This window comes from Ctenopharyngodon idella, chromosome 5 (genome assembly GCF_019924925.1).
Source record: "Ctenopharyngodon idella isolate HZGC_01 chromosome 5, HZGC01, whole genome shotgun sequence".
In the NCBI taxonomy this organism is placed as follows: Eukaryota; Metazoa; Chordata; class Actinopteri; order Cypriniformes; family Xenocyprididae; genus Ctenopharyngodon; species Ctenopharyngodon idella.
This window is the reverse complement of record NC_067224.1, coordinates 39276088-39298090: the sequence shown is the minus strand read 5'-3', so window position 1 is coordinate 39298090 and position 22003 is coordinate 39276088. Positions and strand designations below refer to the sequence as shown.

Below are 22003 nucleotides of genomic sequence, written 5' to 3'. Positions count from 1 at the left end.
TTTAAGAATAGCTTACTTAAAATATCACTACAAACGCATGTATTTAAAACAGAGCTTTTATAGTATAAATTGTATGTTTTTTTTCTGTTTTATGTAATATAACCACTTAAAAAGCATTATAGCCTATTGGGCCTAACTTATTCCCTCTTTAAATGTCCATTAATGGCTGCTGACAGATGATCACCCTTTTTTAACTGGAATGTCAAGACACATTTAGGTCTGATGTCTGATGACAGCAGCAGTGAATCAGAGAACCTCATGCACACTCTGAAACTCTTAATAGAAATGCTTAGACTGAACCAGCATGACAGTCACTAATAAGGAAGGGCCCCTATAAACCAGGCCTGACCCCCCCATAAGGCTTCAATGGGCCACGGCAGCCTCCCTACCCCAGTCACTGGGAAGAAGCCATTAACAACCTGTGTGTCAGAGTCGGCCCCTCCAAATAAGCATTCATTAGAAGACTTGCCCGAAGTCTTTTTCCACTTGTTTCTTCAAGCTGGATCACATTATTTGAGTGAGCGCCTTTTGCTCCCCCAATTTTCTAGAACTATTTAGATAAAAGATAGCAGGATGTAGTTCCCGTTACTGAATGTTTTTTGTCCCAAAATGACTGAGTGTAAAGGAAATGGAACAACTACTTTTGCAAGTGGATGCAATAGGTGTGAAACTAAACAAATGATTTGATGGAGTCAAGGAGCGAGTGGAAAATTTAATGAGGACGACGAAATCGCTGTTTTGTACGAGTGAGTTTGTGAGGGTGTCAGTTCAGCCAAACTACTCTTTCAGTTCACAATCATTTTGGGCTGTTGTAAGTGTTGTTGTAACCAAAAAGCATCCACAACGGTAATGATTTCCAAGTGTAACGGGTTGTGGGAAGTTCATATCATCCCACTGGGATACATTAGTATAATGCAAAAATAAAACAAAATCCCTCACTCTCATTCATAAGTTGCAGATTTCTTATATTATGCCAAGGGATTCTTTGACTAAATTTCAGGAAGCAGCAAAAATGGCTAGAGCAAATTATTTTTCTGAAATTATTGTAAAATATTCTCACCAGCCTTGTGTGCTTTTTAATACTATTAACTCCATTTTAGAGCCTTTAGTCACGGTTTGTCTTCAGTTGCAAATTGTGAGAGATTTTTTTTTTTTAATTTTTATAGATAAAATAGATGGTATTCGCTCTGCAATTGCACCAATGAAGTTAGATTTTGGAGTTGTTGCTGCTCCCTTTGGCTCCTTTAGAGCCTTTAAGATGATGTCACTTTCGGAAATCACTGAGATCATGGGTATATTAAAGGTCACTTCATCTAGAACTGATGTAATCCCAACAAGTCTCTTGTTGGAAGTTTTTGATACTAATGGTCCATACATTTTATCAATCATAAACAAAAGTCTGGCTTAGGGTCGTGTGCCACCGAGTTTGAAACATGCGGTAGTGGAGCCCTTGTTAAAGAAACCCGGCCTAGATCCATCTATAATTTTCGTCCAGTTTCTAAACTTCCTTTTATTGCAAAAATCCTAGAAAAGGTTGTATTTTGTCAGTTTTCTTCTTTTTTAGCAGAGATGAACATAATGGTTAAGTTTCAGTCAGGGTTCACAACTGGTCTTAGTACTGAATCTGCCCTTATTAGGGTATTAAACAATATTTTATTGGAAGTTGACAATGGAAATTGTGTTGGTCTTGTCTTGTTAGACCTGAGCGTGGCCTTTACACTGGATCATACCATTTTGTTAGAGTGCCTTGAGTGGTGTGTTGAGATAAGTGGAGTGGCTTTACGTTGATTCTATTCTTACCTGGAGGGTAGAACTTTCACTGTAAAGAATGGGAATAATTGTTCTTCTGCTGCTCCTGTAAGTTATGGGGTACCTCAGGGCTCTATTTTAGGGCCGTTGCTTTTTACTCTATACATGATTCCAGTGGGCTTTTCATAGTGGCATTTCATATCATAGTTATGCTGATGACATGCAGTTGTACCTGCCTTTCAAAGTAGGAAATAATGCAGCTGAAAATTCTTTGTTAAATTGCCTTGAGGAGGAGAAATTTTGGATGAACTCAATTTTTTTTTCTTAATGTTAAAAGATAAAAAGACTACAATTGTGCTTTTTGGGGGAAAAAAGCACACTGTAAACCCTAACACTCAAAAAATGTTTATTGTTTTGAGTAGGACAAACTTAAATTAAACAAATTATTTCAGTCAAATTAACTTTTGTGAGTATTTAGCACTTTCTTTTTCTTTCAAGTTCACAGAACTGATACATTTTAAGTAAACTGAACTGTTTCATTCTTTTGAGTTTTATGAACTAATTTCTTTTAATTTAGACAAACTTAAGTTTAACTGAAACTGGGCTGGGACTTCGATTTCCTAGAATGCTTTGCCCATGGCACTCGAAAGGGAGAGTAAATGTTAAAATTAAGTATTTTCTATACATATATATACAAGATTATACAAGATATATACAAGATTAAGGTCAAGTGGGAGATTTAGTAGTGATTAATGTTTCATTATGCTAATTTAGAAGAGTTTATGTTAATGTTGGTTTTTGGCGAGTTACCATCATGGTGACAAATGGTGTATGCGGCTTGTTTTGAGAAGAAGTCGGTCTGGCGGAAGCCTTTATTAACCCCTCAGAGCTGCATGGAATATGTGTATAATGGATGGATGTGGATGGAGACACTTTCTTCAGCTCATTTTCGTTGATCCCGCTCACTGTCATTATAAAGCTCGGATGCGTCAGGATATTTATTAATATATCTCAGATTGTGTTCATCAGAAAGAAAAAAGTCATATACACCTAGAATGGCTTGAGGGTGAGTAAAGTTTGGGGTAATTTTCATTTGAAAGTAAACTAATCCTTTAAGGTTCCACGTACACGTCTTAAGTGTAGAGGTGATCGAGCATTTTCAGTTGTGGCCCCTGATCTTCCTTTTTCTGTGTGTTCTTCGACCTCTCTGCAGATGTTCAAATCACATCTTAAGACCTATTTGTACTTACAGGCGTTTGATGTGTAGTTCTATAGGTATTCATTTATGTATTTTAATTAATTGCTATTTTTTTAACAAGTTAATTTTCATTTTTTGTGTTTGAAATGATTTTCTTGTACAGCACTTTGGTATGCTTTTATGTTTTTTTTTAAAGTGCTTTATAAATGATTGATTGATTGCTGTATATGATTTAAATGTAAAATATTTATCGATTGCATTGTTATTTTAGTATTATTTATATACTATTTTAGTTTTTTGGCTTTTATTTTTATATTTTCAGGTTTCTATTAATTTATGTCATTTATTACTTCATGTGATTTTTATTTGTCATTTTTAGGTTTAATTTTAACAATTATAATACTTTTAATTTTAGTTTTTATATATTTCCACTTTTTTGTGCTATTCATTTTAGTGCCTCAACTTGAAAAATGGCCGGACCTTAAAATATGCTGTATTTACTCTTGCAAAAATGTCTAATTTTTTTTTTCTTTTGATTTTGGGCTGACCTGAACATTTTATGAGATTCACCCACATTTCTGCTTCTTATTCCTCCAGTCTGGTGAACATGAAACACGACACAAGCTGCTCTGCAGGAGGATAACAAAATAGATTTTATTTCACAGGAGTCAGAGGTTATCCATTTTATATGCTTTTAATATGTTTTTTAGAGTATTTTATTTAAATACAATACAAATAAATAATTTATTTATTTCAAAGCAGTCCAAAAGTTTTTAGAAGATACAAATACATCCCCATATATCTTTCTCTGTGCGACGCATGCAGCCTTAGAGCCGCTCCTATAAGATGTTCATGTCCATTAGAAATAAATGTAAGACGTTCTTATATTGAAAAGAGCTTGAAGAAAACTCTTGCACACATAATCCACAATTATAGATCACTTGAATAATGCACAATGGAAATGAAAGCCTTCATTCATGAACTTTGCTCTTTTGAGAATGTTTACCACTGAATATCAGCTGGCATGAGCATAAAGTTGTAATGAGTGCCTTGAACCAAAGAGCAATAAAGGAGCAAGCAAACACTGAACCGCAGCCGCTACAAAGAGTTGCGTGTGGACAAAATCTTTATCTTCGGTCTCTCTCTCCATCCCGTCAGCATTATACAACAAAAGTCACACCATTATAGGTAAGAAGTGTGTAGCTGTGTTCTTCCTGCGGGTTTTTCTCCCACGCAGAGGCCTTCCGTGAGCGCTCAGACCTACAAACATCTGTCGTTTCTTGTTCTTCCACTCCGCGGATGCGTATGTGTTATACCCGTTCTCCTCGATGCGCTCCTTCAGACGGCAGTTTATACCATAGACTCTCTGAAATGCATGAAACAAAGAGTTTATTACATTTCCTGCCAGGAAAACCAGGTCATACCTGTCATGCTGGTTTTGAAACATGTTGGTCCAACATGGTCTGGTCTACCAGCTCTAACTAGACCTAAAACACCGCTTTGACCAGAATAACCATTTAAATCTCAGATTTACAATCTAGAATCACTAATCGCTTTATCACATCTGGTTAGGGCACAATGTTAAAGGATTAGTTACCTAACTTCACTTCAGAATTAAAATTTCCTGATAATTTACTCACCCTCATGTCATCCAAGAAGTTCATGTCTTTCTTTCTTCAGTTGAAAAGAAATTATGGTTTTTGAGGAAAACATTTCAGGATTTTTCTCCATATAGTGGACTTCACTGGGGTTCAGCGGGTTGAAGGTCCAAATTACAGTTTCAGTGCAGCTTCAAAGGGCCACACACAATCCCAGACGAGGAATAAGGGTCTTATCTAGCGAAACGATCTGTCATTTTATAAAAAAAAATTAAAAATGATATACTTTTTAACCACAATTGCTCGTCTTGACATTTGGATCTTCAACCCATTGAACCCCAGTGAAGTCCACTATATGGAGAAAAATCCTGGAATGTTTTCCTCAAAAACCTTAATTTCTTTTTGACTGAAGAAAGAAAGATGTAAACATCTTGGATGACATGGGGGTGAGTAAATTATCAGGAAATTTTAATTCTGAAGTGAACTAATCATTTAAAGGTGATGTGTAAATTGTATTAAATTCTAAAATAATTGAGCTATTTGTACATTTTTTGACTGTGCACTAAGAATCGCAACCAGTCTGACACAGCAACACTGACTCAACCAATGGCGTGAGTTTGGGGCGGGGCTACGTGTTTGTTTGACCAATGACAGACAGTGCTGCAGGAATTACACACATCACCTTTTTTCAGGAAGTATAGCCTAAAACAAACTCCCAGATATGAAGATTCCTTTGTAGAACTCCTAAAATATAAGCTATATATTTTCATGTATAAAGCCATATTTATACTGTGAAAAATAACAATAATATAAATATGTCTAAATGTTATATTTCTATGAAGTAACAGAAACATCAACTATGTAAATAAACCAGGTCTGAAAATATAATAAAATAATTTAATAATGATTAATACATTATAATAACTTAATTATTAAAATAATGTTTTGTTTTATTTTATTTTATTTTATTTTATTTTATTTTATATTTTATTTTATTTTACAACAGCACCCCCTTGTGGCTCCCTAAAGATCCCCATAACCCCAGTTTTAAAAAACCCCTGGACTAAAATACAGGTGTAGGTGGATGTTTGGTGCAGGACACTCACCGCTCCATACAGTTCTCCCCTCTTACTGATAGCCAGGTAAAGGTTACTGCTGAGACCTCTGACAGCAACGATCCCAACATCCACTGATGTGATCTCCAAAATACCTGAAATACACAACACAATTACAATTAATGGAAAAATACAAAGGCTTTCATTTGAAACAGAGCGAAGCCTGCTTAAATTAGCTTTTATATATTACTATTTAGGTTTAATTTGAACAATTTTAACTTTTAATTTCAGTTTTAGTTCAGTGTTAGCTTGAAACCACCCTATAATCGAGGCGGTGGATTTTGCATGAGCAAACACTTCTCACATTTTCTTCAGCAATTGTAAAAACATTTACACTTTTCCCGTTCCTCAATAAGGAATAACATTTTTGGGGAACAAAACAAACAATGTGTGCATTTCTGTGAAGAGGTCAGAGGTGAAATTGCAGTTTTGTTTGACCTTTGCTCACTTGCAGGTTTTAATTCAGTTCTCAATGCAACACACACACACACACACACACTCTCTCTCTCTCTCACATGGGAGCATGTGACGCCTGGTTATCAGACTCTGATAACCCCAGTGGCTGCGGGTGTGAACCCTGGGGCTGGAGTTGCGGGGGGTTTGCTGCGGCTGGCCTTTGATCAGCGTCAAAGTGTCGAAAGATGCTTCTATCATGACAGCTAAGGTTGCTGCTCAAAACAGTTCTGCTGCTCCCCAACGAAGAGGAAGACTGGATGTGCACAGGATAAATGCTTCCTCAGTACAACTACCCACAGATCTGTGATTACTAAAACACTCCTGTTCACTGTGGCTACTTTATAGTCTGTGTGGCACTGGGTTATGTTATATGTGTTGGTGTTATTTTATATGTGATACTGTATATCAGTGAGCGCATCATCACTATCAGTCGATATTTGTGTTTTTATTAATTATCGGTATCAGTTTGATAATGGAGGCAGATCATCAGCCCAGAGGAAAATCAACTATGTCTCAAATGTTTCTCCTGCATTTTTTAAATGAGAAAGACATTTGATAAGAGGTTTGTTTATATACATATAAATATATGAAAGTATATTAACAAAATTATATTATTAAATGAATATTGAATAATTATTATTAAATAATATTGAATTAATGATTAATGATTATGAAGATAAAATAATTACTGAATATACATTATTTTATCTTTCATATATAAATGACAGATGAATATTGAATATTATAAATGTGTATATATACAGAGAGTATATACACGCATATACACATATATTAAACTTTTATGTTAGATGCGACTAATCACGATTAATCGATTTGACAGCACTACGTATATATATGTACAAAAGTTTGTAAATATATGTAACAAAAGTTTGTAAATGTGTACATGTGTGTATATATGTATATACACACACATACATAGCTGATAATTGCATCTAACAAAATTTTGTAAATATATAATATGTCTATATGTGTGTGTGTATGTGTATACACATATTATATATTTAAAAACATTTGTTAGATGTTTAATCGTTTAATTGTTTAATTGATTTGACAGCACACACGCACGCACACACACACACACACACACACACACACACACACACACACACACACACATATATATAGATGCATGACAGTGTTTAAATGAAAATAATATACTTTAATAATATAATTTTTCTTTTATATAATATAATATAATGCCATTGTCATAACTTAATGATAATTGGTTGGACAAATTGTTGTCCCTTTCTCATCTTTATGAGAAACAATTAAGATATTAAAGAGAACTCATTTGTGATTATTTTCCCCCAATTCAAATCTCTTTTTTTAATTTTAAGTTTCAAAAGTACTAAGTACTAAGCAGTTATCCATTTTCAACTGTACTTATCTAATTTCACTTGTGTATTTCCCTTGTTGTTCACACGTAAAATTCTAAAACTTTTGTGTGTTTAAGACAATTTGTCTTAAAATTGGCAATCAAATGGCTTTCTGGTCATAACACAAAAAATTCAGACAACATTTTGCATGTGCAAATGTGTCCGCAGGTAGTGTCAGTGTGTGCACTCATCTATCTGTGTACGTGTGTGTGTGTGTGTGTGCGTGCATGTGTGTGTGTGTGTGTGAGCGCGTGTGAAGTGGCTCCATTGGGGTCTCGGGTTGCAGGTATCAAGTGAGACGGTAAAACTATCTGAGTGCTCTGTGTCCTCTCAGCGCTGGGATGAAAGCATGAAAGGAAGGAACGACACAGACAGGATGACAGTGAGACGGATTAGAGAAGCTTCAATGATCAGTGATCAAAGATGAGAGCGACACCAGGCTGAAGCCTACTGCAAAAAGCTGAATGAAGCGCTCACACACACACATTCAGACTCAAACTACCAACAAGTTCATGTGAAATTAAGCATGCATGTCAGCCTACCATATGTTTGTACCACACACACACACACACACACACACACACACACACAAACCAGAATCAATCAATTAATAAAATAGCAAAAATAGTAAAATGCTATTTGGCATTTGGTAATTGTTTTAACCCAATGAATGGATTGTTTTAACCCAGCGAATGGATTGTTTAACCCAACGAATGGATTGTTTTAACCCAGCGAATGGGTTGTTTTAACCCAGCGAATGGATTGTTTAACCCAACGAATGGGTTGTTTAACCCAGCGAATGGATTGTTTAACCCAGCGAATGGATTGTTTAACCCAACGAATGGGTTGTTTAACCCAGCGAATGGATTGTTTAACCCAACGAATGGGTTGTTTAACCCAGCGAATGGATTGTTTAACCCAGCGAATGGATTGTTTAACCCAACGAATGGGTTGTTTTAACCCAGCGAATGGATTGTTTAACCCAGCGAATGGATTGTTTAACCCAGCGAATGGATTGTTTAACCCAGCGAATGGATTGTTTAACCCAACGAATGGGTTGTTTAACCCAGCGAATGGGTTGTTTTAACCAAGCGAATGGGTTGTTTAACCCAACAAATGGGTTGTTTTAACCAAGCGAATGGGTTGTTTAACCCAGCAATTGGGTTGTTTTAACCCAGCGAATGGGTTGTTTTAACCCAGCAATTGGGTTGTTTAACCCAGCGAATGAATTGTTTAACCCAGCAAATGGATTGTTTAACCCAACGAATGGATTGTTTTAACCCAGTGAATGGGTTGTTTGCCCAACCTGCTGGATAGTTTTATTTCATTTTAAGCCAGTCATTTAGTCATTTTTAATCAATAGTTGAGTTAAATAAAACTACCCAGCAGGTTGGGCAAACATTTAACCTAACCGCTGGGTTTGTCCATTTTTAACTTGGGGTGTTTTTGACCCAGCATTTCTAGAGTGTATATGTTTAAGAAGCATCCCAAGATGCACCTCATAAAGTTGTCTGATGAATGTCCAGAGCTGGCCTCTAGACAAAGAAGAAGCTCATATATAACAGTTTTTGCATGTTTTGGTCACTATATATTTCCCATACTTCCATTTGTGTTATTTCACAGTTTTGATGACTTTCCTATTTCACAGTTTTGATGAGTTTTACTGAAATGACAAAAACAGCACTAATTTCTACACAGAGCCTCACTTTGAAGTTCCATGTCAGTGAGGCCACACTTAACTAACCACAAAAGAGAGCTGGGTGAACAAGCCAAGCCATTACAGTAAATGTGTTTGTAATCCCACCTCCATTTAAAGCATACAAGCCAAACACCTGCGAGAGCGACCGAAACGGAGAAAAACCTCAGCAGATGTCGAGCAGCGCATCAGGAGGTCAAGTTTAAACTGAGCCTTATTTGCCCGGTTTTTCTTTGCGCGCTGTTGTTTTCCGAGCGTGTCATGCTCTGCTGCACGTTACTAAACGTTGCGTCTTTGGCTTGCAGTTGTTTGCGCAGACGTGCATTTTCCATAGCGCTCTGCCAAAACTGGCCGTGCTTTTTGTGCTGGCATGATGATGTCTGGTGCCTAAAAAAACCTAAATAAACAGTCGTATTTTCTGAGATTACAAAACAGCATTGCACCAGTCATTGCATCATGCCTATTTGTCAGCGATATCGAGGCGCTTGCGTTGATTTTATTGTGTTGGTGGAGTTGTGAAGCATCTGTGGCACACATGGCAGCGATCTCACACCGTACTGGTGGTCTCCTGCACGTCCGGCTCATGCCTGAAGCGTCCTGACTGCTTCCTGCGACAACTACAAAGAGGATGTTTGAAGACATGATAGTAGACTATGGTTTAGACGCAACAAATAAACCATTCTGTCGTCGCTGATATTTAGTCTTTCCTTGCATATAAAGGAATACACAAATGGGCTAAATAAGTACTTCAAAGAAAGCCAGTATCCAAAAAAACATGTACATGTTAAAAATATATGATTTACCATAGTATATGTTAAAAAAAAAAAAGGGTATTTCTATGCTTCTCCAATGCATTTAAAAAAAAATACCATGCTAGAACACTGTAAAAAATGATTTTTCAAAGTTGTGAATAAGATTACTGGAGTTTGTTTTATAAGACAAAACTATTTCAGTCTTTCTACTTCATTTATTTCAATTTTATACTTAATAGAGTGCTGCAGGGATGACGTGAAAACCCGGAAGACTAATTCGCCACTGGTTCCTTTCAAGATTTTACTATGGGGTTTTATAATTGTTTTTTTAAATGGTAGCTTTAATTTTCTAAAATTAAAAAAAAAAGTGACTTTTTTCTCAGAATTGCGAGTTTATATCTCACAATTCTGACTTTATAACTCCCAGTTGCGACTTTATATCACGCAATTCTGACTTTACATCTCGCAATTTGTAACCCGTAATTGCGAGTTTATATCATGCAATTGTGAGAAAAAAGTCGCAATTACCTTTTTTTATTTTTTATTCAGTGGTGGAAACAAGCTTCCATAGTTTTTCGATTTATGTGTAAAATAAAGCCTGTAGTAAACATAAATTGACTATACTTTGACGTTTTGTTCTGCAATTTAAATCACACCATAGCGAAAATGTGATTTTTAAGCAGTTATGTTCATTTTTGAAAACGTCCAAATGTGTTCGTCTGTTCTGTTTATGCATTTTTTCTTTGACTACCTTGTGAATCGGCACCCCCAAGGCACGGTTGCCACCTTGTGGATAAACGAATTGCTGTAAAAAAAAATGAAATGCACATGTGCGACCTCCAAGTACAAGTACACGCGGTTACAAAAATCTGGCGGTGCTTGTACAGTAGACGCATACTCTTCTAAAGACGAAATTCACATCACTCACACTGTAAGCTGACCCTCGCGTATGCATAAAAAGTGAAGTATACTTTGGGCTTCAGTTGTTGAGCAAAACGTCAAAGCATCGTCAAGTTATGTTTACCACAGTCTTTATTGTACTCATAAACTGAAAACCCCCTCTATAAAACCCCACTGGAAAATCGTCATACCTGCACCACTCTATTAATTACGAAAAGGTTATCTCAAATGTTCTTCCAGTAACATTGATAGAACGTTTGTTCAAAGTTATCCAGTCAATATTATCAAAACATTAGCACAATAATGTTATTTATACAACATTTATGGAATGTTTTTCTGAAACATTTTAGTTGGACGTTAGTCTAATGTTTTGATAACATTACTACTACACTCACACTTACTACACTACATACTTTTTTAGATGGTTCAGAGAACATTCAAAAGTCACTTTATATTGCTGTTCCCCTTTAGACATTCTGTCGGCTGTAAGTAACGTAGCACCAATGCATGCCAACTGACTCTCATTAGAGTATTAGTAGACTGTCTGCTTAATATCTGCTAACACTTTATTTTGATGCTTCTCAACAGACTATAATCCAGCAAGCAATTTTGCGTTTAAAAGATGTCTAATAGCTGTCCAAACACAGCCCTGATGTCTATGTCTAAAACAAGGCAAAATTTTGTCTGTCAGTGAAAATTTAATAGGTTTCTAACCATAGCCCAAGAGTCATGTCAAAGAAATAAAACCAAACACCTTGTAATCACTGTTGAATTTGCTTACATGATGGAATATCATACATCTCGCAAGTTCAAGGTTATTTTGGCTAAAAGTGGGCTACTCATAGCCGGACCATATCAGGTCTAGAGTTGACCAAGACGGTGAAATGACGGCTATTGCTTGAAATGTCAACTTATTCTACTAACCCTCACCCCTTATTCTACTAAACCTAACCATACAGTCTACGAATACTTAACTAATACTCTAATGAGAGTTAGTTGACATGTAGGTGCAATGTTACTTATATAGTCAACAGAATGTCTAAAGGGGACCATCAAAATAAAGTGTAACCATGTTTTTAAAACTGTACGTTTTGAACATTTAGAAATAGTGCTTTCATAATTTCTTAATGGGAATGTTAGCAAAATGTTCTTGGAACAAATTTTTGTTCAAGCCTAAATTTTTACCCAAGTGACATAATCCGATGCACAATTATTCAGTAAACATCACTGTCTGTTTGTTTTGCTAATTGGTCTTTTTAGAGTGTTTTAGTTAGCATGGGCCCTTATTAGCATCAAACACTGTTCCAGTCAGACAGAGAGCAGACTTCTGCTTTATCAAACAGGATCAGGATACACGTGGGACAGCTTTACACTGGAATCCCCATAAAAGCTCATAAATCTGTTGGAGTCTCTCACAAGGACAGACCAGACGCTGAGTTAAACACCCCCACTGCGCTATAATCATTAGTCGGATTCAATTCCCCAAGACTTTTACATACAATTCAATTTGCCATACTCAGTGTAGGACACCAGCAAAGTTGTAGTTTTCATATTAAACTTTTCATTTCAATGTACACATACTGCTGAATATTTTGGGGTTGGTTGTTAATGTTATTTTAATGAAAGAAGTTACAATTCAATTACAATTCAAAAGAACTGTTTTCTATTTGAATATATTTTCAAATATATTAATAAATAATTTATTCATGTGATGCAAAGCTGAATTTTCAGTCTTCAGTGCTCATAGAAACATTTCTTATTGTTATCAATGTTGAAAACTGCTTAAAGGGTTAGTTCACCCAAAAATGAAAATAATGTCATTTATTACTCACCCTCATGCCGTTCCACACCCGTAAGACCTTCGTTCATCTTCGAAACACAAATTAAGATATTTTTGATGAAATCCGATGGCTCAGTGAGGCCTCCATAGCCAGCAATGACATTTCCTCTCTCAAGATCCATTAATGTACTAAAAACATATTTAAATCAGTTCATGTGAGTACAGTGGTTCAATATTAATATTATAAAGCGACGAGAATATTTTTGGTGCACCAAAAAAACGAAGTAACGAATTATATAGTGATGGCCGATTTCAAAACACTTTCAACGTTATGAATCAGCGTGTCGATTCAGCGGTTCGGAGCGCCAAAGTCACGTGATTTCAGCAGTTTGGCGGTTTGACACGCGATCCGAATCATGATTCGACACGCTGATTCATAACGCTCCGAAGCTTCATGAAGCAGTGTTTTGAAATCGGCCATCACTATATAAGTCGTTATTTTGTTTTTTTGGCACACCAAATATTTTCTTGTCGCTTTATAATATTAATATTGAACCACTGTACTCACATGAACTGATTTAAAAATGTTTTTAGTACATTAATGGATCTTGAGAGAGGAAATGTCATTGCTGGCTATGGAGGCCTCACTGAGCCGTCGGATTTCAACAAAAATATCTTAATTTGTGTTCCGAAGATGAACGAAGGTCTTACGGGTGTGGAACGGCATGAGGGTGAGTAATTAATGACATTATTTTCATTTTTGGGTGAACTAACCCTTTAATATTTTGTGGAAACTGTGACACTTTTTTTCAGGATTCTTTGATGAATGGAAAGCTTAAAAGAACAGCATCTATTTGAAATAGAAATATTTTGTAACAAATGTCTTTACTGTCACTTTTGAACAATTTAACGAGTCCTTGCTGAATAAAAGTATTCATTTCTTTTGAAAAATCATACTGACCCCAAACATTTGAACGGCGGTATACATAAAGCATGTTTTTTTTTTCACTACTGTAAAGATAATACACTTTTGTAGTGATATTTCTTTTAGAATTACATTAAACTAATGATCTGCAACTAACATTATCCAAATTGTACATTTTTTGACATGAGCTGTTGAAGTTCAGCATCATAGTCATCAGAATGATGTCACACCCCTCACAGACCCATTGTTTCTGTTTTTCCCATCTAACGGATGTCTTTTCAAACGCGTGACATCATTCAGGAGCACCTCAAAGTTTCCCAAATCATGTCTTGCCTAAGGACAGCATCACTACTGCAGTATCCATTTCCACGAACACTGGATCTGTGCTATAAAGACTAGTGTAATTTCACCCGCTGAGGATTATTCTTTTGTCAGAGCCCATTGCTGAATGTGAAAGACGCTCACCTTTGATGTGTCGCTGGTGATATTCACATCACGCCATTCATGAAACTCTGCCTGCAGACTATCAGTAGCCACTCTGTTTCTCAATCGGATGTATCCGTAATGTTGCAAATCACGCTCAGGATGTGATGCACTACATGTGTGTTCAAAATATGTCACAATGTAAAATGCTGTCATTCGATTTTAAAAAATTAACTAATTAATCGCACATTTTTCTGTAATTAATCACGATTAATCGCATATAACATTAAAGTTTTTAATATATTTTTATATTGTAATACTTTCACATTGGATCTCCAAGTTAATATATAAGTCGCTATTTTATATTAATCGTCGTATATTGATGTTTCTATTAAAAAAAATTTTTTCTCAATTTTAGCCATTAATTAGACTTTAGTCATTCAACTTTACAGTATAATTGAAAGCTATCAATTTTAACATTTAATAGGCTTTAATATAGATGAATCCTTATTAAAGCGACAAAAGTCATTCAGTCAAGAGCAGTGAGTGATTTTCTGCTTGTTCTTTGATTAACATTAATGACAGACGTCAGGTTTATTAGGCTGCTGTCACTTTAAGACCTGCCGCACATGACGCGGATCTGACAACTATTTTCTCACAACTCTTTTCTTTCATTTAACACTTTTTAACCCATTTAAGACTGTACTTATGAGCAAAGGGGCATTTTGAAATCATTTTGTGTGTTTTTGTCCGTTCAAGTAGCTATATTGATTGAAAATGCTTTGGTCAAAATTGTTGCACTTTATAGAGACATTCCATAGGCAAGAAAATCACCAATGAAATCTCTTCAGTATCTCAATTGTTTTTCATATAGACAGAATTTAGAGGTTAAATTGAGGTTGGCATCAATAAGATTTTTTGTTTTGAAAGAAATGAATAGTTTCATTTACCAAAGACGCATTAAATTGATCAAAAGTGAACATAATGGTACAAAAGATTTATATTTCAATTAAATGCTGTTACTTTGAACTTTCTATTCATCAAAGAACTTTCTATTCATTATGGTTTCTGCAGAAATATTAAGCAGCACAACTGTTTTCAACATTGATAGCAATAAGAAATGTTTTGAAATTAAATGAATAATTTCTGAAGGATCATGTGACACTGAAGACTGGAGTAATGATGCTGAAAATGTAGCTTTGCATCACAGGAATAAATTACATTTTAAAATATATTAAAATAGAAAACTTGTTTTAAATTGTAATAATATTTCTAGTGCTGTCAAATCAATTAATCGCGATTAATCGCATCTAACATAAAAGTTTGTGAGTGTATATATATATATATATATATATATTGCGATTAATTGATTTGACAGCGCTAAATATTTCACAATATTACTGTTTTTACTGTATTTTTGATCAAATAAATGCAGCCTTGAGCATGAGTCTTCTTTGAAAACATTAAAAATATTACCGAACCCAAACATTTATAGTGTACAATGAAGTTTCCTGCTTCTCAAACAGTTCACCCTTGTGTTTCAACAGTGACTCAAACTGTTTTTCTGATCAGATTTGCTCAAGATACTGAACCTGAAATGAAAAGTCAGAGATCTCAATATGAATTCAAATTCAGCCGAGAGCAAATGATCTGAACTGCTCCACATTCATTGTACAACTCTGTGCTCTTACTCTGTGTCAACAATTGTTTCATTTGTGTCTATTTTTACTTCTAGGATAAACATCTGAGATGAAGTCGATATCTCCGAGCAGTAACACTTTCCTCTGGGATTACATGTTGATCACTGTCACATTTGTTTTGCTCGTTCTCACCATCAAGAAATTTTAACCAAATGTGACGTTTCAGCCTCTCATGAGGCTCTTTAGGGCTAGTTAAAGTTGAGAGCAGTTAAGTGAGAACATGTGTATTACTGCTGCTGTTCCCAATACATGTATACACACAGAGAGAGAGAGAGAGAGAGAGAGAGAGACGCACACATATTCTTGTACATCTATCTTTGTGAGGACATTCATTGTCACAATGCAAGCCCTTACCCTAACACTACCCATAACTTATAATTAAAAACAGAGGGAAATGATAGGTGAATAACACTGATGTAGAAGCACCTAACCCTGGTTGTAAGCCTATATGTGACATAAACTGTAAACTTGTCCCTCAAATCTGATTGGTAGATCCAGGAACATGTTGTACTTGGTAAAATCACATTCACCCACAACTAAGTGCCAAACCCAAACCCTTACCCTAAACCTACCTTATACCTAATTATAATAGGTATGCACGATATATCGGCCACAATATCGGTATCGGCTGATATATGTTAATTTTTAATGTTATTGTTATCGGCCTGATAAGAAAATTTGGCCAATATATTAAAGCTGATAAATAATGGATTATATCTTTCAGATGCGCACTGTTCGCCATGATGGTTTTGAATTGCTTGAAATACGATTGAAATCACTTCAATGAGGAAAATACAGTTAAGTGCAACATGTACAGCGCATATAAGCTACATAAAATTATAATGCGAACATTATAATTGTGTGCTTGGGACATGGCTTTTAATGGTGAAACTTTTGTCTTTGTAATCAGGTGCTCAAAAATTATAAAAATTTGGATTTAGATTTATCGTCCAATATATCGGCTTTCAAATATACAGAATTATCGGTTGTTGGTATTGGCCAAAATGTTAATATCGGTGCATCCCTAAATTATAACCTTAAAACTAAGTCTTGACTCTCAAACAGGCCTTCAAAGGGCTCTCAGAAAGTGAGGACCGGCCAAAATGTCCTCACTTTACCCTCTTTGTCCTCGCTCTGATGGTCTAAAACTCAAACTGTTGTACACTGCTTAAGTTAGCTACTCGCTTGTGAATAAATGTGAATCATTTAAAAAGACAAAGTTAAAATGGCACACGGCTTTGGAGAGGTTATGTATACTTTTAGTTTAACACTAAAATGCTTTTTCTAAGGCATATTTGCTGATAAAAACACATAAAACTAGAGCTTACTCAGGCAAAACACACTTGACAGTGCATTTGTGATTGCTGGGATGTTATGAGTGGTAGGTGGTTGCAATTTTGTTCTGAGTGGTTGCTAGGGTGTTTTGTGTCTGTTGTTTTATCACAGATGAGGCTATCAGAAGGAAACTGACACGTGCACACACACACACACACACACACACACACAGAGATCTGACAGACATTTCCTCTCAACGCCTGATCACCTCTGAGGGCTTGATTACATGTTTACACAGTCAGATGTCACAGTGATGTCTGACGCTACACAAACACACATTGCCCCCTAACAGAGACAACTCGAGCACTCGGTACATTTCCATGCTGATCTCCAATGACCTAACATTACATGACAATCAAAGTGTGCACCTTCTTAAATGTTTAAAAATGTTTTCAAAGTATTTTTTTACTGAAGAAGCTAAGGAGGTTCAGATCAAACTTTTATTTCTCAGAGGTTGCTCCTTTATAGCTCAAGAGACTTTCCAATATGTTTCATTTAAAGGGGTGGTTGATTATGATTTCACTTTTTAAACTTCAGTTAGTGTGTAATGTTGCTGTTTGAGCATAAACAACATCTGCAAAGTTACGACGCTCAAAGTTCAATGTAAAGGGAGATATTTTCTTTTACAGAAATCGCTTTTTAAGGACTACAACAAACGGCTGGTAGGGACTACAACAAGCTTCTTCCCGGGTTGGTGACATTACAAACCCCAAAATTTACATAAACCCCGCCCCCAATAACATGCAACAGAGGGGTGAGGCCATGTTGGGCTGCTTTAGAGAAGAGGAAGAGTTGTTGTAGTAGAGTGTTGTTGCCATGCCGTCATTTTACGCCAGACTGCTTCACAAACGAGGGTTGATTCAACATCTGATGAGTTGAATCAACTCCACAGCAACTACATAAATTTATCCACTAACCATTCAGAAACGTCCAGTTGCATTTCTAAAAAAAAATGTAACTTCTTCATGAGTCTCTTTATCAGTGTCCGACTCCGGTTTGAACAATGTAAGGCTGAACACCGTTACTGACAATCCTCATTTTGGCTATGTGAGATTCTCCAGCTTTGTTGTTGTTGAGCAACTGAAGCACGAGCTGTTAAAGCTCCACCCCCTTCTGGAAAGGGGGTCGGGAGCAGCAGCTCATTTGCATTTAAAGGGACACACACAAAAATGGCATGTTTTTGTTCACACCCAACTAGGGGCAAATTTGACAAGCTATAATAAATGATCTGTGGGGTATTTTGAGCTGAAACTTCACAGACACATTTTGGGGATGCCAGACACTTATATTACATCTTATAAAAAGGGGCATAATAGGTCTCCTTTAAGACTCAGATTTTTCTCCTAAAAGAAGAATAGTAAAAGTAAAAAGTATAGAGCTGTAAAATGAATGTGGAGCAGCTCATGAAGGAATTTGATGAGAAATCTCTGACTTTTGATTGCAGTCTTTGGTATTTCGGACACTTTGAGACATTGTTGATATCTCTTCTGAAACTCAAGAGGAGACACGTGTGAGATTACTGTCAGGAGAACAATTTAAGAAGCAGCAGACATCTCACTGCTTTATATATGAGAAACAACTGAGACATTAAAAAGAAAGTTTGATTATAAAAGCACCCGACACAAACAAACAAACAAAAAAAAAGCTTTTTGAATCAAGATGCCCCATGGCCTTGAAAAGGAAGGGATGTCAGTGTGAGACACCAGACAAACACAAACACACACAAGCAGAGGAAACAGGAAGACCCTTATCTGCACATGGGCTCCATATGAGCAATGGCTAATTAACTTGTTCTGTGTAAAACACCGAAAACACATTGTGCATTTCACTGATGGGCTCATAATACATGAAAACAAACCAAACACTATCTAATAACAGATACTTGACTCCGTTAGGGATATATAGCCATTGAAAGCACAAGCGTAACCCTTGATCATGTTATAAAGGATGTGTTTCCTTTGCTGCGTCAGGGGAAACATTTACAGCAATATGTGGGTTAATTGCTCTCAGATTTCTGGGTGTCAGCAGGACACAATTATGCATTTAAAAGGATATTACAGCCAATAGCACCATTCCTTAACGGCCCATTAATTTTTTTTTTTTTTTTAGAACAGCTAATTTCATTTATGGGGTTTAAATATTAGTATTATTATTCTTGCGTGGTTCATTAAGACAGAACAGCCTGCACCCTGAATTCACATCAGGTGTTTTGCTTAGAAATCATTTAAAGTCTACTGACATAATTTGCTAACAATTTCAATGAGGCATTAACAAATACTGCATCCTATAATGATTCAGCATTCAAATAGAAATGTCATAACTTTTAATTCATATGTGAATGCACATGAGGCAATCTAAAATTGATCTAATTTAATGATAAACGTATTTATAATGTGTTATAATATTCCTAAATTGATTATAAAACAATTATTCAATGTTGATTATATAAACATTATTCAATATTTTTACCCAATGACTCAATCAATTTAGGAACATAATTACACATTATAAATACTTTTATCATTAAATTAGGTCATTTTTATCTCATGTGCAGATATATTAGTGCTGTCAAATCGATTAATCGTGTTTGTGTGTGTGTATATATATATATATAAACACACATATATTTACAAACTTTTATGTTAGATGCATTAATCATGATTAATCGATTTCACAGCACTACCTATACCTATATATATATATATATATATATATATAGGCTATATAGGGTGAATTCAGGGTGATTGGGAGTCATTTCCAAGTCATTTCAATAGTAAAAAGTGTCCCACTCATATCTATATATTATATATATATATATATATATATATACACACACAAACACACACACAATTAAAAGAGCACTAAAGTAGGCTACTTTCAAACCATTAGAAACCTCGTTAAACTTTAGATATTTTCATATATATTCTTTGTTGTTTTTTTTAAGTACATCCACTACTGATCTAAAGGCTACATGTAGCCTATGTTAGGCAATTAATTGAGTTATTCTAAATGGGTTTAAATTTAATTATATCAAATGAATATAATTCTCATTATTATTATTATTCACAACAGAATTGCTTTTAAACATGTAACTTCCATAATATGATTGTATAGATGATTAGTACCGGTAAGTGTAGCCTACATTCGAACATTTTAAGTGTACATTTTAATCAGAGTTAATAAAACTATAAACTATGCTTTTAAACATAATTAATAGCAAAATTTTCAGACAGATTAGTTGATTTACACGTGATAATGTTCACGGAGACGCGCGAAATTAAACTTCACAACACGATGTTTTTGTTTGGCCATTATTAACCGACGTGATTCTGAATAAACTGAACGTTTTATGAGGTAACTCACTGTAGGGATCGTCTTTTCTCTTGGTGCCGTTGACTCTCCCGTCTTTCCCGATCCTAAGGAAGAACTTCTGGAAGGAGAAGAGTTTCCGCTGGCGCACGTCTCCCTGGAGGTGCACGTAGCTGCGCACATGCCGGCCGGAGGTGGAGGTCGAGGCGGATGAGGAGTTGTCGACCCTGAGCGCCCGCTGCACGGGACATGCGCTGCCACAGGTGACGGAGACGACGAGAAGATAGACGACACACACCGACCAACATACAGACACACTGTTACTCACTGTCCATCTCCTCATGGTACTCCTCATGGAACATGCTGCTCAGTGAATGTGCATGGATGCCTCTCGCTCCAGAGAACTCCACATAAGACCAGTGAAGAAACCATGAAGTTGTGCAATTAGGCTGAGGAGCAAGTCTGTGAAGCTTCAGATGGTGAGATAGAGCGCTTTATTAATCCCATTTGGGAACCATTATCATAACAACAACGTTTCCAGGGAATGCATGTCAAAACGACCCTGTTCCTGGCATCCTGTCTCCTGATGTGATCTCCAACCTCCAGGATGGTCACAGAAATGCTGCTGTCTCTCTCTCAGTTCCTCACCCCTCCCTACTCCTGTCTGTCATTCTACGTCCCTGCCTCCATTCTCACATTCGTGAGGGGCAGCGTTTGCCCCTCCTCGCTGTGAATTCCCTAGGTGCAGGGTTTGTCTGATAGGGCTTTTGTGAATGGCTGTTATCTGGAGCTCTTTGATAGTGGACTAGGAAAAGAGCACAGACGCTTGAAAAGATGAACAAACCTAACCAGAGGCCACTCTAGATTGGTCCCATCTGATGATAAGAAGCTTTTGGTTTGATAATGTTTCGGAATCATCATGTTTTGTCTTTTCTTTTCGTCGTGGATCATGTCTCTTTCACCTTGTATAATATCCTGAGGTCTAAAGACATTGGTTTTGTCTGTTACACATTACATGTCATTATTATTCTGTGGAATGGGTTTATGAATTTATTACTTTATCAGAGCCACAGGCATTTAACTAGGAATCAAAAGCAAGCAATCTATTTCAAAAAGTCACAAAACTTCTAAATTGTCGTCTAATCAAGAAATTTAAATTACAGAAAGATTCTAAAAGCTTCTTAAGAAGATTCACTCTAAGAAGATTCCGTAAAAATAAGGCTCAATGTACTGTGTTAATATGAAGGAATTTTCTGTGTTGATTTTTCACAGGTGTTGTATTTTACCTCTAAACCTAACCCTACCCATAACTTACCCCTAAAATCATAGGGAAATGATAGGTGATTAACACTGACATAGAAGCACCTAACACTGGTTGTACACCTAAACTTGACATAAACTGTAAATTTGTCCCTCAAATCTGATTGGTTGATTGGAATGTTGTTGCAGATGTTGATCCAGGAACATGTTGTACTTGGTAAAATCATGTTCACCATACTGTTTTCATATGATTTTACAGTTATAAAAACATACATTTCAAGGGACAGTTCACCCAAAAAGAAAAACTTGTCATCATTTACTCAACCTCTTGTTGCTCCAAACCACTTTCGTTCTTCAGTTGAATGCAAAACAAGATGTTTTGAAGAATAATTATGCAGCTCTTGTCCATA

General features: G+C 35.9%; 1 protein-coding gene across 1 annotated transcript; it reads right to left on the bottom strand.

Moving 5' to 3' along the window:
- Positions 1 to 3577: 3577 nt before the first annotated feature.
- On the bottom strand, positions 3578 to 20906 carry fgf10b (fibroblast growth factor 10b). The gene is made up of 3 exons (XM_051895607.1): positions 20388 to 20906; positions 5652 to 5755; positions 3578 to 4313 (listed from the first exon to the last, which is right to left on the bottom strand). The coding sequence occupies exons 1-3, from the start codon at positions 20686 to 20688 to the stop codon at positions 4122 to 4124; spliced, it is 597 nt and encodes a 198-aa protein (XP_051751567.1). The 5' UTR covers positions 20689 to 20906; the 3' UTR covers positions 3578 to 4121.
- Between the last annotated feature and the right edge of the window lie 1097 nt (positions 20907 to 22003).

Excerpts from the sequence above, each read along its gene's own strand:
- fgf10b (XM_051895607.1), bottom strand. The coding sequence starts at position 20,688 with ATGAGGAGTACCATGAGGAGATGGACAGTGAGTAACAGTGTGTCTGTA. Across the intron at positions 5,756-20,387 it reads GAGAAAAGACGATCCCTACA|GTATTTTGGAGATCACATCA; the intron begins GTGAGTTACCTC and ends TGTGTATTTCAG. Across the intron at positions 4,314-5,651 it reads GGGGAGAACTGTATGGAGCG|AGAGTCTATGGTATAAACTG; the intron begins GTGAGTGTCCTG and ends CATGCATTTCAG.